Genomic DNA, 13,646 nt, shown 5'->3' with positions numbered 1-13,646 from the left:
AGGCCGAGAGAGGAAGGAGGCGTAGGCTGAGGAGGAAGAGGGAGGAGGGGCAGGGAAGCCCTGGCTGAGAAGAGGCCCAAGACGCCAAAGGAGACAACAGGAGGGTGCGCTGGAGCTCCCTAGCTGCCCAACGGCCGTTCCGGATCCCTTAAGGCGCAAGTCAGACACAGACGAGGAAAGGAGGAAGAGACTTTTATGTCGGCAGACAGAGAAGCTCTACCCGTCACCGTTGCCTCACATCCGGGGCTTTGGAGGGCTGGCCCCCGCGGCCCCGCCCCCCCCCCCTCGCGCCTTTCATGGCGACCGGAGGCGGAGGCTGGAAGAGCTGGGCCTGGAAGAGGCCCCTTTAAATCTCCTTAAAGGGGTGGCCACTGAACTCGGCGGACTACAACGCCAGTCTTAAAGGGGAAGCCGCCGAACAGAAGCTGACAAATTTGTGAACTGTGCTGTTGGGAGAACTGGAGCGAGTGAAGATTCTCACCTCTTATTCGCCCCCACGCAAGAAGTCCTTTAACTTCAGCTTAAAGGGGAAGTGGCCGCTTGTGGGGGACTAGAAACGAACTCCCGAGCCCTTAAAGGGGGGCGGCCTGCTGTTTTGAGGACCCTGGACTCCTTAAAGGGGTGGCCTCTTTTAGCCGGAGGACTTGAGGCACTTTTAAAGGGGAGGTCTGCGTTTCGGGGCGAGCTTTCGGTCCCTTTTAAAGGGGTGGCCCTTCCTCTTCCTCGGGGAGACTGGTCTCGACCCCTGGCAGGGGGCGGCCACCGCAGTAGGCCAGCCGGACACTATTGGGTCGTCTTAAAGGGGCCAGGGGCTGGACAATTTGAGGCCTCGCCTTAAAGGGACGGCCGCCCCGTTTTTGCAGTCTCGGCCCCGCCGGCCCCACGGGGGAGGGGGACCCTCGGGCTTGTCGCCCCGGGGGCGGCGCCGGCTCCCCAGGCCTTGGCCTTGGGGCAAGCTCAGGGCCGGCCGATCCTGCTTTAAAGAGGAAGCCGTGGCCCTCTCGTCCCTGTGCAGCCGCCAGCGCCGCGCCTGCCATCCCAGGCCTGCGGACAGGCCGTTTCTGGCCCCGCTGCCTCCGGATGCGGCACTGAGGGCGGTCGCCATGGAGACAGCCGCGGCTCCGGGCCCGGGCTGGGCCGCTGAAGGAGAGCGGCGGCGGCGGCGCTGCTCGCGCCGAGACCGAGACCGGGAACAGCGGCGCCGCCGAGGTCCTGGCGGCGACGCGCCCCGGGCCCTGTTGGCCGCCCCGCGCGGCTCCTCGTCTTCGTCGTCGCCGCCGCCGCCCGCCAGGCCCTGGTCGTCAGCTTCATCTGGAGAGCGGCCGGGAGGCCCCAGACGGCGGCGGCCGCGTCCCAGGCCTCGGCCCCCGCGACCCCGAGCTCGGAAGCGGCCTGCTGGCTCGGGCAGCCGCGGGGAGGAGGAAGAGGAGGAGGAGGAGGAGGAGGAGGGGGGCGCAGACGACGGGGAGGCCGAGGAGGAGCCTGAGGAGGAGGAGGAAGAGGAGGAGGACTTGATCGATGGCTTCGCCATAGCCAGTTTCGCCAGCCTCGAGGCCTTGCAGGTGGGGCCTGATGGGGCTGGGGAACCTTGGGGGCTTCGGAGGGGCAGAGAGAAGGGTACAGTGCCTGGAGTGGGTGGAGTTGAGGGGGGAATGCTGGCACCCCAAACCAGAGCAACCGGCTCCTCTGGCCAGGCCTCTGCCCCACCCTGGGGTGGGAGGAGGTAGAGCTAGTTTCCAGGGACCAACCAAGTTACCTGACCTGAGGGCCACTGTGATAGCCAGGTCATCCTTAGAGAGGTCGGGAGGTTTCCTTTCTCCATCCACTTTAGTCCCACCTCCTCCTTCACCACAGAAGGATGCCTCTCTTCAGCCCCCAGAGCGACTGGAACATCGGCTAAAGCATTCTGGGAAGCGGAAGAGGGGCGGCTCCAGTGGGGCCACTGGGGAGCCAGGGGACAGCTCTGATCGGGAGCCTGGCCGGCCCTCTGGGGATCGGGCCCGAAAATGGCCCAATAAGCGGAGAAGGAAGGAGGTGAGTTTGTTCCAGATTCCTGTCCTTTAAAACTCTGGACAGAACATCCTTCCTTCCCGTAGACCCGTTTTCCATCTACAACACCACTACCCATTTTAAACAGGGACCCGGGTCTCCAAAGGCAGTGGGAAGCACATTTGAGCTCCCACTCTCCCATTCAGGTCTGATGAAGACACATCCATGGTCAGACCAGCCTGCTTCTGGGTAGCACTAATTCTGCCTCAAACATGTTGATAATTCAGAGGTGTGTCAAAAAGGACATAGCTGAATCATAAATGAATTAGATACAGTCTCTGCCCTCCCCTTCAAGGTGGTGGGTGTCTAGCAGGAAAAAAACCAATCTACAATCAAGTACCTAGACCCAAACCCATGAAGCTGTAGAGGACAGAGACCCGGGAGAGATGCTACAGAAACCCACATGAGGAAGCCACTCATTCTCTCTGGGGGATGGGAGGAGGGTTGTGGTTGGGGAAAGCCCCCTAGTATGTCTTAGGCTTTGAAGGACAGTCATATGTGTGCTAAGAGAGAAACGGAGCAAACTTGTTTTGGGCTAAAACACAGAAACATGAGAGCCTCATGTATTTGGAAAGTGGCCGGACCCCTGGGAACAGGGGTGGGCATAGCAGGAGAAGTGGCTAGAAGGAGATGGAGAGTAGGTCATGAAGGGCCTAAGTGCCTTGCCAGGGAGTAGAGACGTTATCCAAAGGCCTTGCCAGTCAGCCTCCCTTACCTCTGGATTCTGGTCTTTCTCAGGCCTCCTCCCATCACTCCCTGGAAGCTGGATACATAGTAAGTGCTCGCCACCCATTCCGGCCCCTCCCCTGCACTCCCTCTCTGAAAGTCCTCTCTTGATCTTGGGCTCCACTCCTCTTCCTTTTTGTGACACTTCTATCTTTCCTTCTCCCCAGTGTGATGCGGAAAGCGATCTGGATGAGAGGGTGAGTAGGACTAGAGTTTGTTGGGTGGGCAGCATTACAGCTTACAAAATGGATTGCAGCTTAGGGGTTTCCTATGTGCAGCAGAGAGAGCTTTCCCCCAAGTGGGGAACATGGGTCAGGTTGAGTCAGGATTAGATTTGAGGGAGGAAGGGGGTGGATTGAGAGAGTGAGTGACTTCTCTTTGGTGACTAGAACCAGTTAACCAAACGATAGAATCTTTTCCAAAGCCCTTGGAGATACTGATGGTTCAGGGGAATGCCGAGTGGCTGTGGAACCAAGCTGGTCCTTCCTGCTGAGCATCTGTCAGTTGTACAGATTAGTGTCTGAGCAGAGAATACTAAACTGTTGGAGTCAGTGTGAGAACACATCCTAGAAAGGTGTATTTCAGTGTATTTATAGGGCTTATGTGCTTGTTTTGAGATAGCGGGTTCTAGCCATTGACGATCTATCCCTGTAACTAACTAAACCTGCCCTCCCTGATGTGTGTCTCATTTGGCTGGGCAGGGACTGTAACGAACCAGAGTTGTCGTGTATTCAAGGGAGGCAGCTGCCATCCAGTCCCAGCTCATGTTGCCATGCGGGACTTGGGGCCCATCCTCAAGAGGACCTTCAAGTCTAAGTGTTTAGGGGGCATCTTTGGACTTCTAAATATTGGCAGTTAATTTAAAATCTTTTGCAAACACTTGTGCACCGGACCAATGAGCTGGTCGGCCTGGTGGCTGGCAGTTAGTGACAGCTGACACTTTCCCATTGGCTTCCCTGCTCCTCTGCTGTCATTGCTGCCTTGATTTAGTCCTGGCCTATCGGATTCCCAGGGTCAGCACTCCCCCCTTTTCCCCAAGCGTAGGCACTGTAGAGCCCAGCCTGATAGATTTCAGCTGAGGCAATGGCAGACCTGCCGCCCCTGCCAGCTCCTAGCAGGCTGCAGAGGCTGGTGGCCTCCTGGTGAAGGGCCTGGCCCAACCGGAACCTGACCCTGTCCCTACTCTTCTTCTCTAGGTCTCCGATGATGACCTCGACCCATCCTTTACTGTCTCAACCAGCAAAGGTCAGTGCCAAGGGTTGGGGCTGGAAACAGGAAAGGAGTTGGGGTGAATGTAGGCCTCAGCTGATATGTCTGCTCTTGCGCCCGCACAGCCTCAGGCCCCCACGGCGCCTTCAATGGGAACTGTGAAGCAAAACTCTCCGTAGTCCCTAAAGTGTCGGGCCTGGAGCGGAGCCAGGAGCAGCCCCCAGGGCCCGATCCGCTGCTAGTGCCTTTCCCCCCGAAGGAACCACCACCTCCACCAGCCCCTCGGCCTCCTGTCTCCCCCATTGTACCCCTGCCGGCCGCCCCCAGTCTGCCGCCCCCGCCCCAGCTGCAGCTTCGGGTCTCACCCTTTGGCCTCCGCACTTCTCCCTATGGCAGCAGCCTGGACCTCAGCACTGGCAGGTGAGTTGTTGGGGTTTTTTCTTGTCCGGAGGGGCCACGGGCTGGTACCCTGGGATGTGATTTGGAAAAGGATTCTGAGACGGCCAAGTTTGGAAGACATAGGGCGAAACACATTTAGAGAGAGCACTGTAGGCTCGTCAGAACCCTTTGTACGTTCACATGCAGGGACTCCGGTTTGTGCTGTTCTCAGCACTACCTGCTGGTGAGACCTTTGGCAGGGCACACCTGCTAGGAGTAGTGTTCTTTGGAACACGCTTTGGGAAATGCTGACATGATGACGAAGAGCTCTGGCTTTGCTTTCAGTCAGACCCGGATTCAAATTCCTGCTCTGCCACTGACTGGCTGTGTGATTTTTGAGAAGTCACTTAACCTCTCTGAGCCTCTGTGTAAAATGAGAGAGTAATAGTGCCTTCAATCCTAAAGCTGTGGTGAGGACTGATGGTGCGTTAACGTAGTGTTTCCCAAAGTGTGTATGTCATTCTTAGTGATGTGCGAGAATTTCAGTTGTTACGTGAGCACTTTTTTTTCAGCTTTTACGTGCTTTAGGAAAATATGATTAGTACCCCTTGATTTCCAACGTTCTGGCTGGGGTGACACTGAGTAAAAAAAGAAAACTGAGTCATGTTAAAGAAAGAAGTAATGGGACAGGTTACATGGATGCGGCAGCAGTTGGGAAGTGATGTGAAATGCTGGAGCCTTCGGTTAGCATGTAAAGCCAGGGACAGCACTTGGCCAAAGTTGGTGCTCACTAAAGGGTAAGGATGGTGGTGCTGTTACTGATGCTGTCTCAGTGATGACATCATCATCGTTACTCTTCTTACTGAGAAAACTCAGGCTCAGAGAGGGGCAGTGACTTGCTCAAGGTCCCCAGTATGCTAACGGCACAACGGCCTAGAGCTCCTGGGCCAGGCCAGCAGGGTCTGCAACCACTGTCTCAGAGTAGGGACCCAGGTGGTCTGTCGTAATGAGGCGTCAAAGTGAATGATCGGTTTTGTGGTATGATTGAGTCAGAAAAAGGAAAGTGACATGGCTAGAGACATTAGAGGCAGCTGCATGGCAGGGATGCCCAGCAAGGAGAGGGGCCAGTGGCGTCAGGCGGTACCTCAGTCTGAGGACGGGCTTCTTGGGTGGGGGGTGGGGGTCCTGGGGCCGGGTTCTACCATCTTCCATGGAGAACCAGGGTAAAGGTTTCACCCAGGCTTCTGACCCACTCCTGTCAGAGCTGACACCTCCCAACCCCTCACTCATCTCCCCACTTCTCTCCCCAGCTCTTCACGGCCGCCCCCCAAGGCCCCGGCCCCTCCCGTGGCTCAGCCTCCCCCCTCATCATCCTCTTCGTCCTCTTCCTCCTCATCTGCCTCCTCCTCGTCCGCGCAGCTCACCCACCGGCCCCCGACGCCCTCACTGCCCCTGCCTCTGTCCACCCACAGCTTTCCCCCACCAGGGCTGCGGCCTCCCCCACCGCCTTCCTTGTTCTCCCCTGGCCCTACCCTGCCCCCACCCCCACCCCTGCTGCAGGTGCCAGGGCACCCTGGGGCCTCAGCTGCTAACGCCCTTTCTGGTGAGTTTGGGGTCCTGGCTGGGAGGTGGGAGGCCATGGCCCTGGGCTTGGGCCCAGCAGCTGTGGGGCATTTGGACGTTAGCAGACAGCAGGGCTTGAGGAGGGAGTGGCTCCAGGCACTGAGGGAAGGCCAGTCACCTGGGCCCAAGGAGGCTGACATGGTGGCGACAGGTATTACAGCCTTCTTCCCTCCCCACCTCTCCCCTCCCACAGAGCAGGACCTGATCGGCCAGGACCTGAACTCTCGCTACCTGAATGCCCAGGGTGGCCCCGAGGTGGTGGGGGCAGGGGGCTCGGCCCGGCCCCTGGCCTTCCAGTTCCACCAGCACAACCACCAGCACCAGCACACCCACCAGCACACCCACCAGCACTTCACCCCTTACCCCCCGGGCCTGCTGCCACCCCACGGCCCCCACATGGTGAGCTCCTCATCGGGCCAGTGGTGAAGCTCAGAGATGCAGGGAGGGTCTGGCTTCCAGGGGAGGCCCCGGGTCCCTGGCTGGAAGCTTACTCTTCCCTTCTCTTCCCTAGTTTGAGAAATACCCAGGAAAGATGGAAGGCCTTTTCCGGCATAATGTGAGTGTGTGTGAGTGAGTGCGTGCGTGCGTGCGTGCGTGCTTGCGTGTGCGTGTGTGTGTGTGGTGTGGGCATAGATGTATTGGTGCGTGTGGCCCTGACTGGTGGGGTCCAGTCTTCAGCTTCAAAAGCAAGAGCTTTGAGCCGGGAGAGCTCCCTGGGGGGCTTCAGGGTGGAGGCCAGAGGCCTGCTGGGCAGAACAGACAGGCCGCACCTCCACCCCAGAGTGGACTAGTCCCTTCTTTCCACAGCCCTACGCGGCCTTCCCTCCTGCCGTGCCCGGCCTGCCTCCGGGCCTCCCGCAGGCTGTCTCCTTTGGCTCCCTGCAGGGGGCTTTCCAGCCCAAGGTGAGCTCCCAGCCCCGAGAACCCAGGCACCCCATCCACGTATGTTCTTCCCATTCCCCAAACCCTGCCCCTCCTCCTGCCCTCCCCTGTAGACCCAGGTTGCCCCACAGCTGTGCCTTCTCCCTGTCCCAGCCCCCAGCTTCATTCATTCCAACTCTCCTGACTGTCCCCTCCACTCCCCTTTGCCAGAGCACAAACCCCGAGCTGCCACCACGACTGGGGCCAGTGCCGAGCGGGCTTCCCCCAAAGGGGACGCAGGTGAGGGGGGCTACAGCAGGTCCTGGGGTCACTGGGGGGATCTGTGTGGAGAGAGAGCAGGGCTGACTTGGGAACAAGCCATAAATCCTTCCCTCAGATGTATGCTCGGGGGCCCCTGAGAATCTGAACGAGGGAAGTGATGTAAATGATGACGGGTTTCCCAGGCATGAGGAATAGGAATTTCACAAAGTTGTCCCAGAGATCAGGTTACTAGGGCAGTGGTTTTTCTGGGGGTTTCAAATTTTTTGTCACAGAACATTTTTTTTAAAATGATGTCATACCAGGAAGTCGTGTCCATAAAACAGTGAGAAGATAAATTGCCTCTTTGTGAAGGGGCGGAGAGAGGCCAAGGCTTCCCTCCCACTGAGCGCATGTGAGCCTGGAGGCCAGGGCTCCAAGATCAGTGTGGAAAGCCCAGGAGACATCTCCTAATGGGTAGACCAGAAGAGACGTTACCAGAAGAGATATTTCCAGCCTTTTTTAGCGAGAGGAAAGGCTTTTGTCTAAAGATCTGAGACAGACCTTCATTGTATAAAGTCGGTCAGAGGATAGCTTCTCTGGTGGAGAAACGCATCTTGCCTGCCCACTAGCCCTCTCCCCTTCCGAGTACAGCATCTCCGTGGGACCTGGTTCAGAAACTTGGTGCCGGAGGGGCGAGACCCAGAGTGGGAGAGGTGGGGAAAGGAGCCTTGACACAAGGAGGAAGGGCTTGAGGGAGCCACACAGGTTTTGGGGAGGTGTTTGGGGGGGTGGGGGACTTGGGGGCCGTGGAGATGAGGTGTCCGGGTCAGGAACCATGTGTGAATTGCCGCCAACCTCTGCTTTGCCATCCCCAGATCCCCGACCATTTCCGGCCACCTTTGAGGGTGAGTTTGATGAGGGCCTCAGGCTGCATGAGGCTGGGGGCTGGTGTCAGGGTGTGTCACTGAGGGCTGGGGTCTTGCTTGGGAATGAGTACAAAGCCCAGGACATGGAGGCAGCCAGGTGTGGATCCGCAGAAAGCAAAAGGACCAAGTCACAGGCCTGGGTTCAGACATAGCTGGCCGTGGGGACCTTGGGCAAGGCAGTTTCTCTCTCTGAGCCTCAGTTTTCTAGGCTGTGAAGTGGACCTAGTCATCCCGCAGTTGTAAGGTTGATAACAGCTTATGTTGTGTGGCGAGTCGGGGCGCAGGGCTAGGCCTGGAGTGGGTGACGAATAAACATTCTTTCCTTCCCTTTCCCTTTGGTCATCCTTCGGGGCGGCAGAAACCAGGGAAGTGGTGTGCCATGCATGTGCGCGTGGCTTACATGATCCTGAGACACCAGGAGAAGATGAAGGTACCGGGGCCTGAGAGCTGGGAGAGTGGGCCATCCCGACTTTGGGCGTCTGCCTCTGTGGGGCCAGGCAGCATCTTGGCCAGAAACACCCCCACCCTGCCCTGGTCACCACCGGGCAGGCCCAGTTAGGACTGGGTTGGTTCTCTCGCCTACCTGAGGGCTGGTCAGAGAAGGCTGAGCGAGGCCGAGGCACTCAGGCCCATCGGGGTTTAGCAGCCCTTCAAGAGGGACACGGGTGGAGGAGCAGGAGCAGGGCTGCCCGCGCTCACCACCCCCACCCCCCCATCCCCCGTTCCATGCAGGGCGACTCCCACAAGCTTGACTTTCGGAACGACCTCCTGCCCTGCCTTCCGGGGCCCTACGGGGTCCTGCCCACTGGCCAGGAGCTCTCCCACCCAGCCGCCTCCCTCTTCACTGCTACTGGTGAGTCTGGCCAGCCCTCTTGGGGCTTGAGGGTCCCTGTATGTGTAGCACGAGGCCCACCTTGCGCCCATTTGGCCTCATCAGAATCTCCCGCCTCTCTGCCCAGGTGCCGTACACGCTGCAGCCAACCCGTTCACAGCACCTCCGGGGGCCCACGGACCCTTCCTTAGCCCGAGCACCCACATTGGTAAGCACCAACCCAGGCCTTGTCTCTGGTTTCCAGAGCTTCTCAAGCTGGGGATGAAAGTTAGACCTGAGAGGCAGCAGGAATGTGGGGAGACCTTGGGCAAGTTACTCTACCCTCTCTGAGCCTTGATTTTACCATCTGTAAAATGGGTAGGGAAGGGAAGACTGCTTGCTAACCTGCCAGCTCAGGTCTTGTCTCTGTGGTAAGGGTGGTGTGCTGCCTGGGAGAGGAAGGTGGAGGGGGGCTGCCGGGACCCAGGCAGAGTGTGAGCATGGCTCCCAGCCATCGCAGGCAGGCCTCCTGGGCGATTTAACCCGGGTTCAGGTGCACAAGGATTTGAGCCTGGTGCTATAGGGAGGGTGTTCCTGGAAGACAAAATTGTGAGGCCCCCATTGTGGGCTGTTCTTACTGGCTGTGTGATGTGTGCATGGAGTCAGGGGTAAGGCGAGAAGGGCCTTACATGGCAAGCAGGAGAAGCCAGCACAGGTCTTAAGCGGTGACTTGCTATCGAGCTGGCCTGGGGCTGGTGTGGGTGTGTGGGCTGAGAGCTAGATCTCTGGAGTCCAAGAGGCCCCGGGTTGGGGCACCACTCACTAGGTAGGTGACTGTTGGGAGGTCACTTCACCTCCCTGGGCCTGGTTCATCCCCTTTAAGTGGGAATGGTCCTGTTGTCTGATGGGGCCTGTGAGGTGAGAGGACACAGGCCTTTCTGCCCAAGGACGGCTCTGTACCTGACCGAGGAGACTACGCAGCCCAGGGCTTTGGTACCTGTTTGCCGGTCTGCCTCCTGCCTGCCAGCCCTCAGTGGCTGCCTGGAGTGAGCAGCCCAGTGCTCTGATCCCCCCTTTCTCCTGCAGATCCCTTTGGGCGTCCCACAAGCTTCGCCTCGTTGGCTGCCCTTTCCAGCGGGGCCTTTGGCGGCCTGGGCAGCCCCACACTCAGTGAGTGCTGGGGCAGGCAGGGTAGGGGAGTGGGGGTAGCAGCGGGTTTACATGCTCAGGCCGGAGGGTTGGGGGACACATGAAGGGACCCCCACTCCTGGCTCCTGTCACCCTCTCCTTTGCCCTCTGTCCAGACTCTGGCGCCGTCTTTGCCCAGAAAGAAAGCCCAGGGGCCCCACCAGCCTTCGCTTCCCCCCCAGACCCGTGGGGCCGCCTGCACCGCAGTCCGCTGGCCTTTCCTGCCTGGGTCCGGCCTCCTGAGGCCGCCCGGACTCCAGGCTCAGACAAGGAGCGACCTATGGAGCGAAGGGAGGCCTCGCTCAGCAAGGAGGACAAAGACAGGTGTGCCTCTGCACCACCCTGCAACCCTGCGCTTGCGCCCCCCCCCTCACCCTGTCTGACATCCCTCACTGTCTCCCCCCCCCAGGGACCTCCCCTTCTCACGGCCCCAGCTGCGAGTGTCTCCTGCCACCCCCAAGGCCCGGGCCGGAGAGGAAGGGGCCCGGCCAGCCAAGGAGTCTGTGCGGGTGAAGGAGGAACGGAAGGAGGAGGCTGCTGCCGCCGCCGCTGCTGCAGCAGCTGCCGCCGCTGCCGCGGCTGCTGCTGGGCCCCAGGGCCTCCACTTGCTGTTTGAGAGGCCCCGGCCACCCCCCTTCCTGGGCCCTAGCCCCCCGGAGCGCTGTGCGGGCTTCCTGGAGCCAGCCTGGCTGGCAGGGCCCCCTCGTCTTGCAAGGCCGCCTCGCTTCTATGAGGCAGGCGAGGAGCTGACTGGACCAGGGGCAGTGGCCGCTGCCCGCCTCTATGGTCTGGAGCCGGCCCATCCCCTGCTGTATAGCCGCCTGGCCCCCCCGCCACCGGCTGCGGCCCCGGGAACCCCTCACCTTCTCAGCAAGACCCCACCAGGAGCCCTTTTAGGGGCGCCGCCTCCACTTGTGCCCGCCCCCCGGCCTGGCTCCCCACCCAGGGCCCCTGGTCCAGCCCGGGCTGACAGGTGAGGGGAGGGCCGGGGCAGGGGCCAAGCTCCATCCCCCTTTCCTCTTGACAAGGTCCTAGAGCTGAGGTTTCCAGCCAGGGCTGGAGGGCAGATGGCATGACCTCACCAGCCACCTCTGAGGTCATGGAACCTGAGAGCAGAGCCCCAACCTCCGTGAGATCAAGCATCAGATGAACCTTGGGGTCACTGGGAGGGTAGAGGTCACAGCCTCCAGAGAGAGGGGGTGTGTGTGTGTGTGTGTGTGTGTGTGTGTGTGTGTGTGTGTGTGTATATACACATAAATGAGAGTGAGGGTCATTTCAGGGGTCGTAGCTCATGACCACCTGAGGTGTACCATCTCCCCTTATGAGGGCCCCTAGGCCCTTGGCCTGCCTCCCCAAGGGCTCACTAAGCCAGAGGCCAAAGTGCCCCCCCCTTCACCTACCACCCAAGTCCTCAGGCCCTCTTAGGGCTGGGGGAGGAGGGGCTAAAGGAAGGGGGGTTCCATGTACATATTTATCTCTTCCACATAGCCCTCCAGACCTTTTGTACATTTTTACAGGGGTGCCCCTCCCAATAACCCCCCTTCCTGGTTAATTAAATCCTCAGACTGGTGCTGTGTTCCTAGCCTCTGGCCTCTCTGTGGGGAGAGGGGAGATGGCAGGGGGCATTGCTGGAAGGGGACAGGCAGGCCCGGGGTTCTCCCTGGGAATGTGGGGTCTGGCAGGAGGTGGACCAATGGGAAGGGACCTGGGTGCCAGGCTGGGAAGAAGGGCACGTGCTTCCTGCTTGTCTGACAGCCCGGTTCCCCCACTTGTTCCTGTTACCCCTGTGTGTCCCCATCCCCAGTGGCTCAACCTCTAAGCTTCAGAATCTACTTAGCGACTCAGTGCCCCCAATCCATGTCCAAGTGCCCCCAGGACTCCTGGGCCCTGCTCTCCAGAACCCTGTTCCCAGAGCCCTGCCCCAGGCTAAGGGGGGCCAGAGGAGGTCACCATGTACCACACACCAAAGAAGGGGGTCGGCCTGGGGGGGGGGCCACACAGGTAGCTCTGTCAGCAGCCTCTCTGCAGTAGCCCCAGCCTTCCCAAAGCAGCAGGTGCCCCCAGGCTGGGGCCCAACCTTGAAGGCAGGGGTCAGTTTCACAAAAACATAATGTTGACTTTTTTCCCAGGTGGGGCTTATTCTGTAATATGACTTCCGGATATTTATATAAAAATGAGTGTTACAATGAGGCCCCTTGGCTCTTTCAGTGTGTGGGGGTCACCTTTGGGGGCAGGGGATGGGGCTGGGGATAATACTGTCCATGTCTTGACAAAGGTTTTCCCCTCCCTCCCACTTGGGAGAGTTATTCTACTTCTGGGTGGATGGATCAGAGTGTCGGGCACTGGAGTTTGTCATTTTTCTACAACCCAGGATTACACATTGTACAAGACACATTACAGAAAGACAGCCAAACAGAATTTCCCCTTCACCTGCCACCCCGCACCAGCCCACACTCTTTCCCAGAGGGAACCACTGTCAACCTCTTGATGTATGTTGTCCATGCCCCGGCTATGTTTACCAGCATGTATGTACACACATGGTTACATTAGAAAAGGTCTATAATTTTGTTAACATCTGTATTGGCTTCTCTTTCATACATGGTCATCATGAAACAATTCAAACAAATACACAGAACAAATTGCCTTATTTGCCCAGAGGTAACCACTGTTGCTGTCATGGGTCCATTCCTCCAGTTCTTTTTCTGACTATATGCTTAAAATAGCATGGAAAAATGGGATCCTGTGACATGCACTGTTCTGCAACTACCTTTTTACACTCAGCATTATTCTTTGATGTAATCATTGAAAAACAAGCAACTCCTAAACAGGCTGGCTCGCCTTTCAGCCACCTGGCATCGACATGTTCCACGCGTACCCATTGCCTTAAGAGAGGTTAAGTCCGCCATTCTTTTCTCCCACCACACTGACCGTTTCAACAAAAGGTGGGCACAGGTGACCAGGAGAAACGGGGCTCACAGACCAGACTACATGGCAGTCCTTGTTTCCACTTCTCTTGAAATATCCAAACATCTGTTGGCACTGTACCTGCTTTCCCTATCACTGTCCCTTGAGATGGGGCATGATCTCTCCAGATGGCCACTGTCCCCTCCACTGTATATAGTTTAGGAATGGGCCACTATCAACAATTCAAGGGACTTCCCTGGTGCCTGTCAGCACTCTCAGTGAAGTATTTCCTAGATATGTGTGTCCACCGTCTCCTAGGTCTCTCCCGCGTACCTCGTATCCCATTCATCTGGACGTGATGCTGCCCCCCACTCCTACCCCATTTCTATTTTCATGTCTGTGAGTAACCAGCACCCAGGTCACAAAACTCCCTATAACCTTGCTTGATCCACTGACCAGCCCTTATTTCTGTGCTGTGGTTTATTTGTAAAATGGGTGTTTGTTTTGTTTTTTAAAGATTTTATTGGGGAATTGGGAACGGGGAACAGTGTTGGGGAGTTGGAGAAGGGGAACAGCCAAGTTGTTCTTCAATTTTAGTTGTGGAGGGTGCAGCTAGCTCAGCTCCCAAGTCCAATCGCCATCCAGCCGCCCATCGGCAGCTTGCGGCCTCTCAGCTCTAGGTGCCGAGTTTAATCTTAGTTGTGGGTGGG

General features: G+C 58.3%; 1 protein-coding gene across 6 annotated transcripts; it reads left to right on the top strand.

Annotated features, from left to right (window-relative positions):
- On the top strand, window positions 1–12,222 carry FBRS (fibrosin). Of its 6 annotated transcripts, XM_019628628.1 has the most exons (18): window positions 1–1,562; window positions 1,855–2,034; window positions 2,788–2,823; window positions 2,943–2,972; window positions 3,972–4,020; window positions 4,110–4,404; window positions 5,673–5,965; window positions 6,179–6,384; window positions 6,497–6,541; window positions 6,793–6,888; window positions 7,078–7,146; window positions 7,983–8,012; window positions 8,392–8,463; window positions 8,766–8,886; window positions 8,993–9,073; window positions 9,931–10,014; window positions 10,149–10,356; window positions 10,442–12,222. In XM_019628628.1, the coding sequence occupies exons 1-18, from the start codon at window positions 1,104–1,106 to the stop codon at window positions 11,007–11,009; spliced, it is 2,922 nt and encodes a 973-aa protein (XP_019484173.1). In that variant the 5' UTR covers window positions 1–1,103; the 3' UTR covers window positions 11,010–12,222. The 6 variants fall into 6 exon arrangements, with proteins under 6 accessions (XP_019484173.1, XP_019484170.1, XP_019484169.1 ...); XM_019628625.1 differs by having other exon boundaries at window positions 1,873–2,034; window positions 5,673–6,384; XM_019628624.1 differs by having other exon boundaries at window positions 1,858–2,034; window positions 5,673–6,384.
- The last annotated feature ends 1,424 nt before the right edge of the window (window positions 12,223–13,646 follow it).

This window comes from Hipposideros armiger, unplaced genomic scaffold (genome assembly GCF_001890085.2).
Source record: "Hipposideros armiger isolate ML-2016 unplaced genomic scaffold, ASM189008v1 scaffold_799, whole genome shotgun sequence".
Taxonomy (NCBI): domain Eukaryota; kingdom Metazoa; phylum Chordata; class Mammalia; order Chiroptera; family Hipposideridae; genus Hipposideros; species Hipposideros armiger.
The sequence above is the reverse complement of the archived record's forward strand: the minus strand, read 5'-3'. Positions and strand labels throughout refer to the sequence as shown.

Coding starts and splice junctions, on each gene's coding strand:
- FBRS (XM_019628623.1), top strand. CDS start 1,104: ATGGAGACAGCCGCGGCTCCGGGCCCGGGCTGGGCCGCTGAAGGAGAG. Junction 7,147..7,982: donor TTCCCCCAAAGGGGACGCAG/GTGAGGGGGGCT, acceptor TGCCATCCCCAG/ATCCCCGACCATTTCCGGCC. Junction 8,887..8,992: donor CTCCCTCTTCACTGCTACTG/GTGAGTCTGGCC, acceptor CTCTCTGCCCAG/GTGCCGTACACGCTGCAGCC.